Here is a 20,052-nt window from a genome sequence, read left to right as displayed (position 1 = left end):
CTAAATAGAGCCCACTCCCATGTTACAGTGCATGGTTTTGCAACCTTGCAGTAACAGGATCCTCAAGCATGGACTGTCAAGTAAGGGGACACACCCCAGCCTAAAATGCATTGTAAAAAAAGTAAAGAGGTAAAGGACCCCTGGGCAGTCAAAGGTGACTATGGGGTTGTGGCACTCATCTCACTTTCAGGCTGAGGGAGCCGGTGTTTGTCCACAGACAGCTTTCCAGGTCATGTGGCCAGCATGACTAAACCACTTCTGACGTAACAGAACACCTTGATGGAAACCAGAGTACACAGAAACGCCATCTACCTTCCCGCTGCAGTGGTACCTATTTATCTACTTGCACTGGCATGCTTTCGAACTGCTAGGTTGGCAGGAGCAGGGGCAGAGCAACAGGAGCTCACCCCTTCGTGGGGATTTGAACCGCCAACCTTCTGATCAGCAAGCCCAAGAGGCTCAGTGGTTTAGACCATAGCGCCACCCGCCATTGTACCAGCAGTACCACCAATAAATCACACACAGGTGGACAAATAAGGCCATAACTCAGTGGTAGAGGATCTGCCCTGTATGGAGAAAGTCCCAGGTTCTACTTTTAAAAAAAAGTTTTCAGTTTTACAATTGCATCATTTTTGCAGAAGGTCTCAGGTTGAATCCCTAGCATCTCCAGGTTGGGCTGGGAATATCCCCTGCCCGAAACCCTTGGAAGCATCTTCCAGTAGGTGAACATGATACTGAGCTAGATGAATCAATGGTCTGACAGCCCCCTGTGTTAAAAGGTTTTTTTTAGAATACTTCATTCTGGAATGCTTTAAAACGCCTTATTCTGGATCGTGACCACAGTATTTGTGCGATCAAATATGAATTGCATTTAATTGTGCTCCCATTGTGTTTGTGTGTGCCATAAGGAATGCATTGTTTCCCAAGCGCTCGATTCCTACGCTGGGTCGGTCTAATATTACGGTGACAGTTACTTCTTTTGACAGTGACACCTCATTGACTTCGTTAGGCTCTGTGTCAACACTGATGTCACGGAGTAAACAGAACAGACGTGTGAAATCAGTTGTAAAAAAATGGTCAAATGCAAAGAATGGCAAACAACAGAATTCCCCCACCCCACCGCAATTGACTAAGGAAACTGTCAGCAATGATGCACTCCTATAAGTGCTTCCCAGAGCTGAACAGTATATATAGATATCCATGACTGAGCAGGAGAGACTAGCAGACAATTACTCTTGGATCCTCAAGGCTTCCAGAAGTCCCAGAAGAAAGAGGCAGCACTGCCTTTCGTGCTTCTCCATAACCCTTCCAAAATACCTACAGGTAAGAAGAATAAGATAAGTTACCTGTAGTATTCATTGGGAGAACTTCTTGTATGTTTGGCTAACTTAGGCTGCATCAACAGGTTGCTTTGTAATAGTTTTCCTTTTTCTCCCTCTTGATGATAAGCATCGGATTGAGAAATACGATGCAAACTAGTTTAAAATCCATTTCACTCACAAGCTATGCTGTTTGTAATACTGAAGTAAATGACAACAGGCAGGGAGAAAAAACCTAATTGTATAATTATGATAAAATTATAGACAGATAGAGAGAAAGACTGATTGTATAATTGTGAGAAAATTCCTGATGAAAGTGTTGAGGGAGGGTGGTTTGTTTTGTTGTTGTTTTTAAAAAATGAGGATATTTTGTATTTCATTTTTTTGTGTTTTTTTTAAAGAAAAAGAAAAAGGGAGGTTTAGATGCAGAATCGTTCCTTGTTAAATTAAAGAGCAACATTTCAAAAGCACTACCCTCGTAAGCCAAACAAAATTTGGGAACACTCCAGCCAAAGTTGAGATCTTTCATGCCCCATGAATAGCCAAGAAGGGTTCAGTTTATGCCGTGCAGCCTTGATCCTATCTCTTTTTCCTTGTAAATGTAAGTTTCATTGACTGTACGAAGGATTGCTCTCTAATTCTCTTCATTGAATTGGAGCTTTAAAATGCTTAACTTCAATGCCCTAATATTTTATGATGCAGAAGTATATAAAAACTTTTTTTAAAAAAATTAAACTTTGGCTGGATCATGTCCTTAATCTGCTTCTGCAGAATCACACAGTGATGGTTAACCCTCAATTCGTTTTCAGTTTATGACACTTTTACCATAAAAGGGTCTCTTTAAAAAAAAAATTATTGATCTGACTCTGCAATGCAAGAATCTGTGATTGGATTCCCTATTCCTTTTCATTTCTGAAAAGTATTTCAGATGGAGCTCTGTTGCAAGAGAAGGGGGAGTCAGTCCGTTCTCACTTCCTAATTCTTCAGTGCAATAGTACAATCTGCCTGCATTTTTTCCCATCTCCAGCTAGTAGTAGTTTCAGGGTAGGAGAGATTTGCATCACAGAACTGGGTAGGGGTGAGTGTTGAATGTCTCTGACCTTAACCAGGGCCCCAATCCACATATAGAGACTCCATTGCAATTTTTAGGTACAGGAAGTGATCTTTTACACCTTACATAGGCATTAAAATAGATATCCCTATGGGGCGTAGAGGATTCAATGGGAAATAACAATTTATTGGGTACATTGATCTTTTTGTTTTGGAGATAACTTCTCTGTCTTATTCTAAATGATGTAGAATTATAAGCCAAGAACTCTGGTGGCTGAAGCAGCATCACCAATGGATGAATGGTAGAAAACTTTTCTATGTAGAGTATGAGAAAGTTTCAAGGTGATGGGATAATGAGTTGCTGTTCCATCCTAAGCCCCACTCCAAAAAATCTGAAATTAAAAGTGTGTTAATTAACACGTAGGAATCTTATTCTCTCACACCATTTCAGTTCATGTTCCTTACCTCAATTCACAATAATCATGTTACCCTTTAGCTAGTGTGAGAGAAAAATGATGATGATGATGATGATGATTTTATATGCCACCCATCTGACTGGGCTGTCCAAGCCACTCTGGACAGCTTCCAGAAAATTATAAAACTATGGTAAACAACTGTCTTACCTACCCTGGATTATAGCCACCAGTGCCCTATGAGAAGCCTCCAATGTAAGCCATAATTCACCCGTTCTGAAACCATTCTTTAACCAAAGCATAACTATCCCTTGAACTTTGCACTTTTCTGAATTTTCCAATGCACTTCTTCAGCCAAGTATTCTCCTCACAAGAATGCAGAAACTAGGGTACAGTGTACATGAATGAGCATATATTACAGTAAATAGCATACAAAGATGCGTCATATAACAGGAAATTGCAAAAACGCATCTATCAGGAGGAATTGCATGCAAAAATGTGCATATTATGAGAAATTCACGCGGAAATGATGGTGAATTTTCATGATTGAAAAATGATTGAAATGTGGAGAACTGGACTTAACAGAAAATGGGAAACAGAGAAAGCAAAATGGTCAGATTTGCCAATTCCTCACTCCTAGCAAGGAAGGCAGTTTTCTTCCATATTTGTCAAGCATTCTTTTCCGTTTTACTTTTTGAGCATGGTGTTGGTTTCTTCTTTTGTAAATTGGAACATCACAATGCGCCCCAATAGTGGTGCACACACCTAGGTTTTTCAACAACAAATAAAATCTTCTGTATACTATTGTATATAGATTAGCAGCAATACACCTTGATTCTAAACATGTGGGCTTGTAAGCCTGTTTAATTCAACAGAGTTTACTGCTAAGGACTTGTTTTTCAAGTTGGTTTTGTTTGTTTTTGTAGTTTAGAGAAAAGGCAAGTAAAAGGTGATATCACAGAAATTTATAAAACCAGGCACGTTATGGAGAAAGCGGTTCAAGAAAAGTTTTCCTCCCTTTCTCATAGTACAGGAAATTGCAGACCTCCAGTGAAGCTGAATGTTGGAAGATTTAGGGCAGATATGAGAAAGCAGTTCTTCATGAAACACATAGTCAGTCTATGGGACTCGCTCCCCGAGGAGGCAGCAATGGCCACCAATGTGGTTGGCTTTATAAGAGAAGTAGACAAATCCATGGAGGAGATGACGATCAATGGCTACTAGCCACATGCCTGTGCTCTCCCTCCACAGTTAAAGGCAGCAATGCTTCTGAATACCAGTGGCTGGAAGCCATCGGAGGGGAGCGTGCTCTCCTGCTTGCAGGTTTCCCACAAACACCCGGTTGGCCACTGTGTGAACAGGATGCTGAACTAGATCAGCCATTGACCTGAACCAACAGCCTCTTATTATGTTCTGAAGCTGGGAAAAGGTACTCCTGGCCACAGAGGTCACTTGGCCCTCGAATCACAAAGGTGCATCCATGCGTATTCCAAGCTATGTACCTGATCCTTTACAGGGTGCATCACCCCATCCAGAACAGGCAATTGGCTTATATTTCAGACACAGAAGCCACCGACCCCAAAACCTTCCATCTCCCCAAGGTTCGGACCCTGTTTATTGGCCCTCATTCAATCCACCACTGTGTTTGTGCACTGGTCCAGAGCTTGCATAGCCTCTCTTGATCCAGATGTTGTGGAGAGTGTCTTCATCAGCATATATATTCATCCCTAAGAGAGGCCATCGAGAGCATTGGCTTGAGATTTTTAGAATATCATTGGGAAGAAGCATGCCCTCTTGGGAAATAGCACTAGGAGGCAGCATTGCACTGCTGAAGGACATAAGGAAGGGAAAGCAGGACTGCGTTATTCTTGCAAATCTGAAAAGGAAGGTGGTGGCAGGCAAGGCAGCAGTGGCGGCAGGACAGTTTGTATGCATTCTTACAAAACACATTACAAAACAGGGCCTAACATAGCAAAAGAGCTTGTTTGCTTTGATCAAGTCCCGTGCCCCTGCTTTCAGAGTGACGTGGTTGCATAACTCAGTTTTGCAGAATTGTGCCAGTGGTTGGTAACTATAAATAGAAACCCACATAAAAGTTGTGCCATATCGCAGGGTGCTAGAAATTCCTTTTCATTATTTACGCAATTGAATTATGGAGTAATCATCTTTACACTCTCTAAATCAGTGTTTCCCCAAACTTGAGTCTCTAGCTGTTTTTTAGACTACAACTCCTATCATCCCTAGCTGGTGAGACCAGTGGTCAGGGATGATGGGAACTGTAATCCAAAAGCAGATGGAGACCCAAGTTTGGGATAGGTAAAGGTAAAGGGACCCCTGATCATTAGGTCCAGTCGTGACCGACTCTGGGGTTGCAGCGCTCATCTCGCTTTATTAGCCGAGGGAGCCGGCATACAGCTTCCGGGTCATATGGCCAGCATGACTAAGCCGCTTCTGGCAAACCAGAGCAGTGCACGGAAACGCCGTTTACCTTCCTGCTGGAGCAGTACCTATTTATCTACTTGCACTTTGACGTGCTTTCGAACTGCTAGGTTGGCAAGAGCAGGGACCGAGCAACGGGAGCTCACCCTGTCGTGGGGATTCGAACCGCCAACCTTCTGATCAGCAAGTCCTAGGCTCTGTGGTTTAACCCACAGCGCCACTCGTGTCCCTAAGTTTGGGGTACACTGCTCTAAATCATATTTAATCCTCTAAATCCTCTATTAATTTTTAGTCTCTATGGAGATTCATCCCACAGGTAAGGAAGTCAAACTGATTTCAGTGGGTAAGGTTCATATTCATATGCCACACCCCTGTGATGGAAGCTGTCAAGAGTTGTATCTGTTGGGCAGCAACACTCCAGGTTGGGGCTGTAAAATCCACTAGTCATGTGGTTTCACCTAGAACGTTTGGAAGACTTTATGCCTGTGCTAGCGACCACTAGGATTTCACTGTATTGACATGTAGATTCTTCATAAGCATGGCTTTCCCCAAAAGGTATGGCCATGTGCTTATAGCATGCAAACTGTTCCAGATTCAATCTCTGGCAACTCCAGCTAAACATGTCAGGAACTAAGTGGTGGGGAAAACCTCTGCCTGAGATTCTGGGGGAACTCCTGTCAGGCAGAGTGGTACATTAAACGATCCCTACTACTTTGAACACAAATTGAGGTTTTTAGGCTTATCATAAACTGGGGTGGTGGTGGTGAATGAATTAGATGAATGGATCATCTAAACTGGTCTGAGGCTTCTTCCTATGGAAATTCCTCTGGTACACAGAATAGTTCTTTGTGACTTCCACATGGAGGTATAATGGCTGATCCATCTTTCAGTGTCTTCAGGCCAGGTCTCGAGTGTATGGAGCAGGCTGCAATGACTATTTCCCCCTCTAACTCTGCCCTACAGGTGACGAAAATGAAAAACATGTACTTTGTGGCTGGGTTGCTTTTAATGATTGTACAGAGCAGCTGGCAAAGTGCCCTTCAAGACAGAGAAGAGAAATCCAGGTAAACACCAGAGATCAAACTTTTAATGCTATAATAACCCAAATGTGGGCTACGTATTTTCTGGTAACAGAGCTGGCACAGAAGTCCGTTTAAGATGCTATCATTTAATCTTGCCACCCCCCAAAAATTGGATAAGGCGGCAGCAAATGAAATTGCCAATTCAACCAGTGGAGCTTTTGTCCCTTTGGCTTTTGTTGTGTAAGCAAAATCTCTATTTCCCATTACCAAACTGTTATTAAGCAACTAACAATCCTTTCTTAGCAGCCATTATTACTTCTAGTACATTAGTTGCATATCTCTTATGAGGAGGTTGATACATGGTACGGTGACTTTCAAAATGTGCAATTTTCAGTACAAATAATTTGTTACAAACCACACTTATAGATCCTTCAAGGCTTCCCAGGCCGAACTATTAGATGACTCTAGACAGCTGAATGAAGTGAAACGTCATTCACAAGGTACATTCACCAGCGATTACAGCAAGTACTTGGACACGATACGAGCTCAAGATTTTGTACAGTGGTTAATGAACACTAAAAGAAGCGGGTAAGCAAAATGGACAAACCCCACCTGAACCCCCTTATAAATTGCCACTTGGCACGCACAAGAAAGTCTTATGCTGGTGTACCTGGTACCATAGGAGACCCAGGAGATTGCATGATGAGGGGATAACTTCAACCAACTAAATATATAGAGTTTGAATCAATTCCAAGAGCTTCAGTGTTCATCCATCCATCTGTCCATCCATCCATCCATCCATCCATCCAGTCATCTGTCCAATTGTTTGTTCATCCATCTATCCATCCTGATTTACAGCCCATTCTATGCTGAGAGATTGGAGCAAACAGCATCACTCGAATCTACTACAAAAGCATCTTTTCACAAAGAATTCAGCGTCATCTCTTTGCTGCAAATGTGCCACTCCCTAATTTCCAGCACCCTGAGATACAGATGCTAGGTAAATCTCATTGTAACATTTTCCCAACAGGTGTTAGTTGAAATAACTAACAATCAAATGAAAAGTTTTCTCATGCAAAACCCGCTGAAAGGAATGGGAATTGTGCAACAGTAAACACTGTCTACTTGAGCAACTCCCATTTGATCAATAGAGTTAAAGCTGAAGAACATCTGAACGCTTTGGCTACAATCCAGTGCGTGTTTTTTCAATCACGCTCATAGCAGAATGATACTGTGCTGGTGCAGCTATTGTTCCTCCCAATTCTGACTATCATTGCTGGTATGCCTTTTGGCTCATTGCTGAGTGGGGCATCCCTGGTATCTCAGGCCCTAATCAAGCGCTCTAACCAGGACACGGCAATGGCAAAATAAAACCTGTACACTAGAATATCAGTTTCATTTTAAAACATCCTATCAAACAATGCATACACACACACACACACACATTTTCAGAGATGAGACAATGAGGACCTTTTGAAACATTCAAATCTGTAACTTTGTTATCAGAAGAATGACAAAGTTCTAAGGCCATTAAGTGAAATTATTTTTGGAACAGCTTTATTTGGAAGTTTAACATTACCATATGTAGGATCAAGATAATAACGGGCACGTGGTTTAAAAGAAGATAACACAATAGACAGAACAGTCTACATAGCCTCCTAAAGCAGAGCAAGGTATGTTCCAGCTATAGTACTGCAATACACTGGAGCATTTGGGTTGGAATATAGAACACTATACCAAGTGAGACCATTGTCCATCTAACTCACTATTGTCTACACTGACTGGCTGCACCTCTCCAGAGTTTTGTATGGGGTCTTTCTTAGCCCTGCTTTCCTAGAGATGCCAGGAACTGAATCTTGGATCTTTAGTATATGAAGCATGTGCCCTTCCCCTAGGAAAAAACCGTGCCTTATGTCAGGGTGAGACTATTTCCCCATCAAGCCCAAAGTTATCTACTCTGACTACCAGGCACTCTCCAAGCTCTCAAGCAGGTGTTTCTTGTTACTTGCAACCTGATCTTTAACTGGAGACACCATACTGAATCAGGGACCTTCAGTACACAAGGCATGTGCACTGAGCTATGGTCTCTTTCCCAGAAGAATGTGGGCCCAAGGAGGAAAGTTATGCATGCAGATATGAACATCCTTAGACATGAACTATGTGCATAGCTGGCTACATGAAACAGACTTGTCCATGGAAGAAGTTCATTGGATGCATCTCGATGCCCCCTCTGCACAAGGTGAAAGCACAAAGGAAGGAATTGGTCCACTGTGGATCCTACCCATAGTACTGTCGTGCAGTAAAGTAATGGCTTTCAAATTGCTTGCCTTCGGGGGATCCTTACTCTGCTGATTTGTCAAGTGAGGAATTCCAGTTCATCTGCCATGGTATTACTATTCCATTGAAGAAGATGCCAGGAAGTGTTCTAGAGCATCCTCTCACTTCTCAGCCAAGGTGATCAGGCACCAGTGTAGCCCTCAATGAACTGACAGTGTGACCTATAACATTCCCTTGTAGGAGCACTGACAGTGATGGGGAAACTACATTGCAGCATTGCTTAGCCACTGATAATCTTCTGATTGAGGACCAGCAGCCAAGCTTCTAAGGAACACCAGCCTTCCCTGGAATACAGCTTGGAAAACCAATGCAGCAAAATCTAACCAAAAGCAATGTACTATTGGAAACTCCTGAAATAAACCAACTGTGTGTGTGGGTTTACTTTTCTTTATTCCACCCCCTCTTTACTTCTCCTTCACAACTTTATGTTTGGATCATTCACCATTTCTCATGCTGACAGCCAAAGTCATTTGGTACTTTGGTGTCTCTCATTCACGTATCAGTATTTGATATGTTGCTGTCCACATACTTTGTTGCCATTGCTGCTTCACTGTCATGTGTGTTGTTGTTGTTTCTCTTTTGAGGTCTTGTGTTCACTTTAGCCATCACTGTTGTTCAATCAGTCTGTCGAACAATGCCTTAATCAGATGACATTGGCTAGCAACTTGATAAATGAAGCTCTCTTATGGTATATGTGAAAGTCTCAGATAATCTAAGAGGTCATGGTCCTGCCACTTTATGTTATGCACAGGGCAAGCAGAGAGCTGCCAGGAAAGGGGTCCCTCTAGAGTGTTGTTGTCTTTGTGGCTGAGTTCATTCTGTGGGCAGCCTCCCTACCCATCAATCCTACAGCCTACCAGAATGCAAAGGAGAACTTCACAGCCTTCCATTGGTTATGGAATATCAAGAGTGGCTGTGCCAATGTTCCTTTTGAACAGACCACAGCCCATCAGATTAAGCCCAGCTTTTCCCAATAGCCACCCTGGGGTTGATGGGAGTTGTGGTCCTAAACACTTTTGGAGGTGTCTTTCATTCTAAGACACCAAACAGGATTGATCATTCTTAGCTGCTGGGTGCAGTGGTTGGTCAATCAGTTGTAATACATATATAAATTATGTCCCCAACGAAAGACAACGCTGGGATATTTATAGAATTAAATGCAGAAGTAATGGAATTCCTATATGATTCTTGTTGTATACATTTAAGTTAGTTAACTGATGTGCAATGGGTTCCCCCCTGCCCCGTCTACATATCTGTGCAAATGTAATTTTAATAACCTAATGCCTATGGACCTCTGCTGCAGACAAGGCCGTGAAGAGAGTGAGAAAGAAAACCTCCTGGACAATCTCTCAAGGTATTTTAAGTAATTTCATATTTTTTTTAACACAGGGAATATATAAAAAAATAGATCCTAAACCAATTTGACTAGGGTACTTCCAGGTGGACAGTTGATTGAGTACTCATTCCTCTTGGTTTGCAGGGAGATTAGAGAATTCTGGCTATTTAACAAGCTTTTTTCTGATCTGTTTGTGGAGAAGTTAGGTGACAGTTGTGTCGAGGCAAGTGTTATCCCACACTTTCCAGCACATTTCCCAGCCACCTTCCTTACTTCAAAAAGTCCACTCTTTTGGGAAAGCGGGTTTGTTCCATTCCCCTATAAATTTGCCAGTACCTGAACAATTTGCATCCCACCTGAACACACCAACAGTCTGGAAGTGCTCTCAGTTTATACACACACACACACACACACACACACACACACACACACACACACTGGAAAACATTAGCCCTCAAGTGCAATAGTGTGCTACATGGATGCTACTGCCTATGAAGAATCTCCCCTCTCAATGCTGACAATGCAGATCTGACCATCTGGTGGGAGAGAAGGTGTGCCTCCTGGAAAAAGTTATCCCAGCACGTAATGTCTACATATGATGATGCTTATAGCAGCTGTGGGGAAGCTTGGCCCTTCCTGATGCTGCTGAACCTCATCTCCCATCAACCGCAGCAAACTTGGCCAGCAATGGTGGGGTTCATAGTTCAGCTACATCCAGAGGGCCAAAGGTTTCTCACACCCACCTTAGAGAACCATCTAAGCTAGACCGGAATGACAGTGGTTCTCCAGAGCCTCAGGCAGAGGTTCCCCTTCCCCAAGTGTTGCTGCCTGATCCTTTTATCTGGTAACATTAGGGATTGGATTTAAGACCTTTTGCACGCAGATCAAATCTACCACTGAACTGTGGCTGTCCTCCCAGGGTGTACCAAATGTGGCTTTTTGTACACAGTAGCTTTTTGTGAAGTTATGTGTGCATGGAAACCTCTTTCTGCTTGTGCATGATCCTTCCTGGATTGGGGGTGACTTCTCTTTCATGGCTGTTCCATTCCATGACAGTGACACACAAATAGACGGGCTTAGGGCAGTAGCTCAAGTTAGAGTTTTATAATGAATTCAAGTATGGTCAGATAAAAACAATGATGTCTGCTAGTTTCAGACATGATATCACAGGTAGCTGTTCCCTTGGCATTGTGGACAAGTGTGTTGTTAGAACCACCCACACCTGCCTTTTGGATTATGTTCTCTTGATTGATCATGATGCCCGGTCTACTTCACACATTAGGTGGGGGTAAATACCAAGTGGATACATGATACCATGCGGTGCAGGTTGCAGGGAACCAGAGCCCATCACAGCTTCCTGACACATGCACCTGTGCAATGCACCTGTTTGCGTACATTATATTTTTACTTGTGGATGTAAAATATGTTATATGTAGTCATGTCCACAAGGAGTGTGAAGTAGTCCTTAGCTAACAAGCTTACAGAGTTTTACATAGGTTTACACTAAATGCCTTTAACGGTGCTTCTCAAAATATGTAGACATTCAACTCATGAATCTAACACAGACACAAGAATCACTAAGCATAATGTAATTCAGTGGAGGGGGGAAAACCAAGGGATTCTAAAAATGTTGGTGGGGAAAGTGAAATGGGATCCAGCATAAAACTTAAAAAAAAAAAAAATGCATATAGGGAATAGTTTTACTATGCATGAACTTCCAAACAAACAGAAATGCAGTAGTGATATGTTTGTGGAAATCTGAAATGGCGGGGAATAGCAAGGGAAGATTCAGTATGACTCGGGTATCGCATCAGGAAAGGTTGGGAACACATCCATTTTTCATTTGAGGTGTCTTTGGGAAGAATTCTCAGAAAGATGGTGTACAGTAGAGGCGGCCACTGATTCCGTTCTTTCCCCTGAATGAAGCTATCAGCCCCTACCCTCATTGATCCTAGAATGAAAAGAGGTTTCTGGATGAATGGAATCTTTGACACCTTTGATTTGGCTGGGCATTTTGTGTGTAGGAGGGAGTGGAACCCTTTAGCAAAACTCATGGCCGGCAAAAGGTTGATGGAAGCACCTCCACCGTTAAGCACATCCTGATTTCTCGTCAAGCGATACATCTCCATACCCGTGCTGTATGTCCTCTTGCTGTAGAGGTACTATTGTGGACAACTGTTTACAGATGCCATAAGGGGACAATTCAAACCCCAAACCTGCTGGGTTGAGAGAGGTCGGCTCCAGAAGATATTCAGCTCAGCCAGCTTTTTCCTGGCATAGCTGGGCTATGCCAGCATAAGCTCCAAATCCTGATTCAGTTAGCAAAATGCTAGTGAAACATCTTCATCCTGGTGTAGCAAGCTGAATCAAATCCTAGATCTTAACTCTGTTCAGCTAAGTCATGTGATCTAGCAAGCCTGCAGAGGTACATCAGCAAAAAGGGGTGGTGTTAAGTGAAACTCTGTCTTAAAGACTTGTTTTCCCTCTGCCAGACTTGGCCAGCTCAGCTGCCAGTAGCCCTACTCCTGAACTGAGTTTGGAATAGGGGTAACTAACACTGGTTTCAGTCAAGCGGGTCCCACTGGCTTACTATACTTAGGATTGCTTGGTCTGCTAAATGCTAGAATTTGCAATGAGATACAGGTGTGGATCATATTGTTGTGGTGTCAGCAGTTGCTTGAGGCAAATCTTCCTAACCGAATAGTAGGTTTGATTGAGCTGTGGGGGGGGGGGGAGTACAGATTTCTTCTTTACCAGTATCTAAACTGGGCTGGCACTAGAGCCATTTCCTTGTGGATGTGTTGGGGGGAGGGCAGCAGGAGTCTCCTTTGAAGACCTTAATAGCTCTTGTCCTGCAGTGGAGCTGTCTCCTTAATTCCTGAAATCAGAGAGCCAGTCAAATAACCTTCCATGCTAATTTTGACAACCAAACTGGCTTATTGGGAATGCAGACCGAATGTGTCCAAGTGCAAGTTAGCACTTTGGAAAGCAGTCGTATGGAACCTAGAACTGCCCCACTTCTTTCCAGGTGGACACAACTGAATCTGACCTAACCACTCACACTCTCCCTTTTCTCTTCCTTTGGCCCCTGGTGTGGGCTAAACCTTCTCCTTCCCGCTGAGGATACTTAGATCTCTACCCATTGAGAATCATCTGGTCCAGTCTGCAATGCCTCCTATTTCTATTACTTGGTCATGCTAGGAATAGGATGGGCAGTTGAACTGACATGATCTGTCTATGCTCTCTGTGGCTGCCTCAACCACAATGCCTCCAACTCAGGAGTGTTAAGTCCAGAGAGCCACCTCGGAGCACCTCTAGTTGCTTCCCTGAAGCAGCAGTCTGTGTTTGGTGGGTGGGCAATGGTGGTGGCCGCAGTCACAGTGAATGGTGGGCTGGCTGCAGTGGTGGCCGGTGGATCCACGAGTGGTGGATGGAGTAGGCAGTCTGCCACCTGAGATGTGTGTGTCACATGGCTCATTATAGGGTCAGCACTAAAGAGAGAGAGAGATGGAGGAGATGCTGGGAGCAAAAAGACAAAGGAAGAAGGCAGCCTGAGTCATGAGTAGGGATGGGGTCCGCAGTCACTGACCAGCTCATTTGTTTTTCACATCATGCTTGCTCAAATTCTCTCTGTTTCAGTCTACTATTCATCACATGTCAGCTCGGTCCAATCTCTCTCCCTCTCCTTTTAAAATATCATAACTGACTTTGGTTCACCTTTGTTGCGATAACTTTTTTGCACAATGGATTTTGCTCTTTGTCGTTCTGCTGCCATTACATTCATCGCTGCCCATCATAATTGAGCATCCATCTGCACACCCCCAGGCAGATTGTGATTTGCTTGTCTTGCAGTGTCTTTGTTTTCTTCTTCCTGCAATGCAACAGAGGCGTTGGTGTGCCCGACCCACGGCTAGTGCCATCATCTTAGCTAAGCAGAGTTCATAGGAGCACACATTCCAGAAGCGCAGCCAATCTGAGTTTGAAAAGGGCTGTATAGTTACAACAGCCAACTTCAACACACAGCCTTTCAGTCTGTTATTTTCTTGCCACCGCCGCAACTGGTCTTGTTAAATATTGCTAACACTTGCCCGAGGCGCAATCGGCTCTCAAAGCTCGCAAACAAGTGGATGAAGCTGTGCTTGTGTGCATGCTCGATTATTGTGAAATTCACCAACGTTCCTAGTTCTAAGGCAAATGCTCTTCTTTTAGCAACGGACTCGCCAGGCGTCATGCTGAATACGAGAGACATGCTGATGGCACCTTCACCAGTGACATCAGCTCTTACTTGGAGAGCCAAGCTGCCAAGGAGTTCATTGCTTGGCTAGCAAATGGAGGAGGAAGAAGAGAGTAAGAATCCATCTGTTGCTACTATCATTAAGCATTTCTTAGCTTTTTTGGGGGGGGGGATTAATGCCAATCGAAGCCTGCTGGAACCACAATGTATTGCTCCCACACCTTCCTCACTGTATTTCATAGTCTTCTTTTGTAATTGAAAATGTTGTCATGGGTGTGGAATGATCTACCTTCCAATTAAAACGTAGTTCTTTTGAGACTTTGATTGTGCTGTTTCATGCTCGAATGGGTCACGTTTTCTCCATGAGGTCAAGTGGTACAGAAGATCAATGTTGGTTTCACGTTTCCTCTGATTTCTTCCCTATCCTGCTTTGCTTCCATTCAAACGTCTTGCACCTGGCTTCTTGACCACCCCAAGTTCTGTCAACCCCAATCTCTCTGGTTCCCCATTTGCCCCAGGATCCCAATCTGCCACTGTTCCCAGCATCCTCCTTTCCTTTCCATTTTTTCCCATTTCCAAAGTTTGTTCAAACTCCTCCTCTTCAAGCCTCTCCTTCTTCTCCTCTCCTTTTCAAGAAGTTGCTGCTAAAAACTCATCATCACACTGTCACTGTCTTTCCCATCCCTTTACAAAAGGGTGTTTGTGTGTGTGTGCCTTCCCACTCTTGCTGTGTGTTACGTTGAATATATTTACCCCTCCTCTCCTGCCTCAAAGCATCCCATAACATTAGGCTGCCAACACCTCCATCAGTAACCTGTACTCCATCAGTAACCACCTACATCCTGTTCTCACCACTCTCGTGACAACCTCCTTTTCTTTTTGATCCTTTTGGCCTGTTCTACCCACTGCTGCTGACTTTGATCCATCTTCCTCAGTGACTGTACATTTGGAACGGCATCTTTCTGCCTCCGTTCCTTCCCTTAATAAGCCCACTCAAAGACGTCTGCAAGCCCCCTACACATTTTTGCCTGTGCGGCCTGGCAGTCGAAAGATCAACACGCTTTGTCCCATCTGTACTTGTTTTGTACCTTTAGACTGTGAGCTCTTTCTGAGCAGGGCCCAACTTCCTTCCTGCCTTCCTGCCTTTCTTCCTCCTTCCCTCGATTCCGTGCTCAAAATCTATATTGCCAGCTGTGAAAGACACTGCGTATGCCATAGGAACGCCATAAATATTGATTATGAGATTGCTGTAATGATGATAGCAAAATGAGATCTGAGAGTCAAACATGGTGATGCATGTTGGAAGTTAGGAAGAAAGACAACTGAGAGTAAAAAAAAAAGGAATTTCTGAAACACCTGGTTATAGATAACTTTGGGCATTTCAGTGGCTCTTGAGAAGATACCTGTGGCAATGGCTGGAGAGGGATGGCGGTGATGATAATAATCTGATAGACAAAAATACATTTTTGTAATTGGCAGCAAGGCATGGTATATGTCTGCTCTTACCTGTCCTACTGGATATCAGTCATTGAATCAGAAACAAAAAGAGAAAGCAACCATACAAGATGGGAAAGCAACACTCCTCTTTTGCACTCTGTTTCCTATAACATAGTGGCTCATGTTGCATGCAAACGCATGGAGTGGTTTGCTTTGGTTTAAAGGAAAACCGTGATTGTAAGGAGAAAAGCAACAAAATGGGCCGTGTAGCCCTTGGCTCACCCTTTACCCTGGGAGGGGCGAATTGGACCAGAGAAATGGCAAGTGGGAAAGGGTTAAGCATGCCACATTTCTGCTCAAAATCTGCCCCCATTTTTCTTCTCTTAAAAACACAACCGTGTAGTTATCCCTGAGACCTTTTATAGCTTTGAGAGAATGTAATGGTTCTTTAAAACTGACTCTGCTGCTTTGATATTATTACCAGTCAAATCTAAGACATTAGTTTGGCAAAGATCACAGCAAGCCACAGTTCTCTTGTTTGTGTACCTGCTGAAAGCAACCCCCAAGGCCATTAAAACAGGCCCAGTATTCCTCTCTGTATGCTTATATGCTTACACATCATCAAAAAGATCGAGGAAAATAATATTGCAGGCTGTTGCAGATTCTCTACAAAACCCATCAGGACTCCTTGATGTTGCTGACAGCCAGATATTTTGACACATTTCCCCCTCTCTCCTCCCAGCCCCTTCCTAGGAATTAAATCTAGAGATTAAGAAGTAAAAAAATAAATAAATGATGAAACAATCAGCTCTGATGTGGGGACATTTAATTCTGAAGTATATTGGGTTCAGCATGCTTGGAATACATTTTAATATTGCCTTTTGCTTCCAACAGTAGCACTGGAACCCTCGGTTTGATATTGTATCTTCTGTTTCTGAACTTGATTAAAATTCTGAGCAAGGAATACTGAACTTTTTCTCAGGAAATGTTTGTTCTGTTGTCATTCCTGTGGTCTCACGCAGAGGAGCTGGCTCACATGATACTAAGAAACTTGTTCTCTTGTGAAATAATTTAAAAATTGTTTGCGTCCATATACATCCTCTCACACAGAAGGATATTACTGTCTAGGATGAGGCAAACAACTTTATTCTCTGGAAACACAGCTCTCAGAGAATACTGAAATACTGCATCAACATTCTCAAAGAGTTTAGACAGAAGGTTCCCCGGGTGATGATGAATCAACAGTAGAGATAGCTGTCTCTTGTACATATTTGAAGGCTCCCATCCATAACCTGCTTAATCTGGAGCAGTCCCACTTATTTAAAATGGATCTGCAGCTCCAGAAACATTTCCTGAACCCACTAGCAGGAATTCAGCACTAGAATAAGATGTCTGGATTCAATGTCATAGCTGCATAATGCTAGAGATATTAATCCCAACTGGTGGGATTTGGTATTACATGCTGAGATTAATAGTGGCTGCGTGTAATATTTGGTCAGGCGAACACTGCTGAAGCGTGAAGAAGCCCAAGTTAAACACTTTAAAGTTCCATTTATTTAGGCAGATAAGCATGAGCTTTAAAACCTGCCACTGAAATCATCAGGACATTAAAAGCTCTCAGTCTTGACTGAAAGTGCCAAACGTTTGTCCTTTGCAAGCTATTATGAATTATTATTTTTGTTTCTTTAAGAAACCATTTTCTAGGTCTGCAAACATGTCCTTAGTGCTATTTTGCTAGAAGATACAAAAATATGGCCCTATACATTTTTTGCTGGGGAGAATTTGAGCAACATTAAGGACTAGGCAGGGGATATATTTATTCTGACCCACAAGGATGTTATTTGTCCATTTCCCCTCTTTAAGTTTCTCAGAAGGAGCTGGAGCTGAAAACGTTGGCAGAAGACATGCGGATGGAACTTTCACCAGCGATTACCACAGATTCCTGGATGAGGAGGCTGGCAAAGAGTTCCTGAAGTGGCTGATGAGCAACAAACCAACTCAGAGGTGCCTGAATTTTGGCTAACTGTAGACCAGCTTTTCTTGGATTGCCTATTAGCAGGTGTTGGTGTTGGTGTTGAAGGCTGCTTATATTGCACTTAGTTATTCATTTACACCAGGAACGGCCAACCTCCTGTCTGTAGGGTTTGATCTACAGCTCAGCCCCCCAAACATTTTATCTAGCTCCCCCAAATTTTGTCAGTTTTGGTGGTGATGACAAAAGGAAAGTAGACCATGCGGTGAAAAGGTCAGTGATGTGTGTGTGTGTGTGTGTGTGAACAGCTTATGTGGGAGAGTGTGAATGTGTGAGTACTTTTGTGTTCAGGTCCTGCTTCCAGCTTCTCATAGGCATCTGGTTGGCTAACTATGAGAACAGAATTCTAGACTGGATGGGTCTTTGGTCTGATTCAGCTGACTTCTCTTATGTTCTTATGTTGGGTGGTGACACAACCACCTTGGGCCACAATCACCCCCGGTATGTGGCCCCTGGAGAATTGGTTGGCCATATGCATGTAAAGTGTTGGAAATGCTTTATGAATGATTTTAACTTTGTAAAAAGAGTGTGGGTATTTCCGGAGGATCCTGTGGGTTTCCCCCAGATTTCTCCTGGACAGATGTTCCTAATATGTCCATCATGCAAACCAACAAACCGTTTTTCCACACATGGATGGGGAGCAGGTTAAAAAGCACTTGTATACTTGCTGTTTAAATGACTGAGTTTCAGCCAGAGAACTATATGAAGAAAACACCTTCAAGTATACCTCTGGATGTGTGGTGCATATGGACTCCAAGAGTTCAGCAACCATGTCCCATCAGGGAAAGGATTTTCACTTCCACAAGAGGACTTTCTCTGCTCCCCCGTGCCCTGCACCTGCCTCAAATTTGCTCCAGAGGGTTGATGTAACCCCTAGAACAGATTTAGGGAGTGCACAGGGGGAGAAGAGGAGAATAATGTTCTGTCAGTGCAAGCAGAAATCTGGAACATTGAGGTAGCATTACATTCACGCAAGCCAAAGCCTCTTCCATGTGGCAATGGCAGCAGATCCCACCATTATGTAGAAGGCAGCAACCTCAGGTAGCAGAAATGGAGGCACCTTTGAAAGGAAGCAGATTTGCCAGGCACTGAATTATTTGGGGGGGGGGATATTTTTGTCCCAGTGTGCCTGGATGTCAATCATGTTTTTATCAATATTTAGTTTTAGAGGCAGTGCCTTCTTTTGCAATGGCTCTCACTAGTAGGGAGTACCGGGACTTCATTTTTTGCTGCTCATGTAAGGCATTATATGCTCCTTCCTTGAACCATAGCTGTCAACGTGTCCCTTTTTTAAAGGGAAATTCCCTTATTCCGAATAGGATTCCTTGCAAGAAAAGGGAAAAGTTGACAGCTATACCTTGAACTTTTATCACAATAGGAGTACAGTGGTACCTCAGGTTACAAACACCTCGAGTTACAAACACTTCAGGTTACAGACTCCGCTAAACTGGAAGTAGTACCTTGGGTTAAGAACTTTACCTCAGGATGACAACAGAAATTGTGCGGCGGCGCGGCAGCAGCAGGAGGCCCCATTAGCTAAAGTGGTACCTCAGGTTAAGAATGGCTTCAGGTTAAGAACGGACCTCCGGAACAAATTAAGTTCATAACCAGAGGTACCACTGTACCAGGATCTCTCTCTTTTTAAACACACACACACCCTGCAAAACCACCAATGAGAGGTAAAACTGTTTAGAGCAGAGGTTCCCAAAACTGTGGTCCACAGACCTTCAGGAGTCCATGAGCTTCATTTTGACAGCCTGTGGCATATCTGTGTCTTTGTGGTTGAAGACAGGAAATGGCATCTCTACTGCATTAAATGTTCACATTGATCTTTAATTGCATTTTATTGCTTCTTTCATTCTGTGGAATAAAATACCACCAGTTAAAAAATAAAAGAGGCACTAGAAATACCTTTAAAAATCATACAGCGTGTCACAATGGCCACAACAGGCAGAAAAATAGTTAAGTGGTCCACAAAGAACCTCCACAATTCTCTTTCCTTTTTTTATCTCTCTCTCTCTGTGCGCTAACAATTTTTATTGTGTTTTTCAGATAGAGCATACAGACCACACATAAAATATGAATACAGAACTAATCCCCCAAACAGAGAGAGACAGAAGATTGCAGAAGATGCAGAGTTGCCTTGCATAAAAACAACTTCGCCTTCAGGAGATGCTTTAAATCCAATCCTAATAATAAACTTCACATGATCCACAAATTCAAAAATACTCTGGGAACCCTTCTAATATCATTATTATTACCACCACACTTATTTGTGTAAGAAATAAAGCTTTCCCAATCCCCTCAGAAGGTGTCCTTGTGTTTTTGTGCCCCTAGCCATCCTTACCGTTAAATTTCCAGCAAGAGCTACCTGCCAGAGCTGCAGCAATTTTCAAGCGCTCCATGGGAATTTTTGTTTAAGGGAGGGGGGGA

General features: G+C 43.1%; 1 protein-coding gene across 3 annotated transcripts; it reads left to right on the top strand.

Moving 5' to 3' along the window:
* Positions 1-1,215: 1,215 nt before the first annotated feature.
* Positions 1,216-19,847, top strand: GCG (glucagon). Of its 3 annotated transcripts, XM_079983255.1 has the most exons (7): positions 1,216-1,323; positions 6,185-6,285; positions 6,670-6,831; positions 9,884-9,934; positions 14,126-14,263; positions 17,451-17,591; positions 19,672-19,847. In XM_079983255.1, exons 2-7 carry the CDS (start codon positions 6,194-6,196, stop codon positions 19,673-19,675), a joined length of 588 nt encoding a protein of 195 aa, XP_079839381.1. In that variant the 5' UTR covers positions 1,216-1,323; positions 6,185-6,193; the 3' UTR covers positions 19,676-19,847. The 3 variants fall into 3 exon arrangements, with proteins under 3 accessions (XP_079839381.1, XP_079839383.1, XP_079839382.1); XM_079983257.1 differs by lacking the exon at positions 6,670-6,831; XM_079983256.1 differs by lacking the exon at positions 14,126-14,263.
* Positions 19,848-20,052: the final 205 nt, after the last annotated feature.

This window comes from Podarcis cretensis, assembly GCF_951804945.1.
Source record: "Podarcis cretensis genome assembly, chromosome: 1".
Lineage (NCBI taxonomy): Eukaryota > Metazoa > Chordata > Lepidosauria > Squamata > Lacertidae > Podarcis > Podarcis cretensis.
Note: the sequence above shows the minus strand (reverse complement) of the source record. Positions and strands in the feature narration are given on the sequence as shown.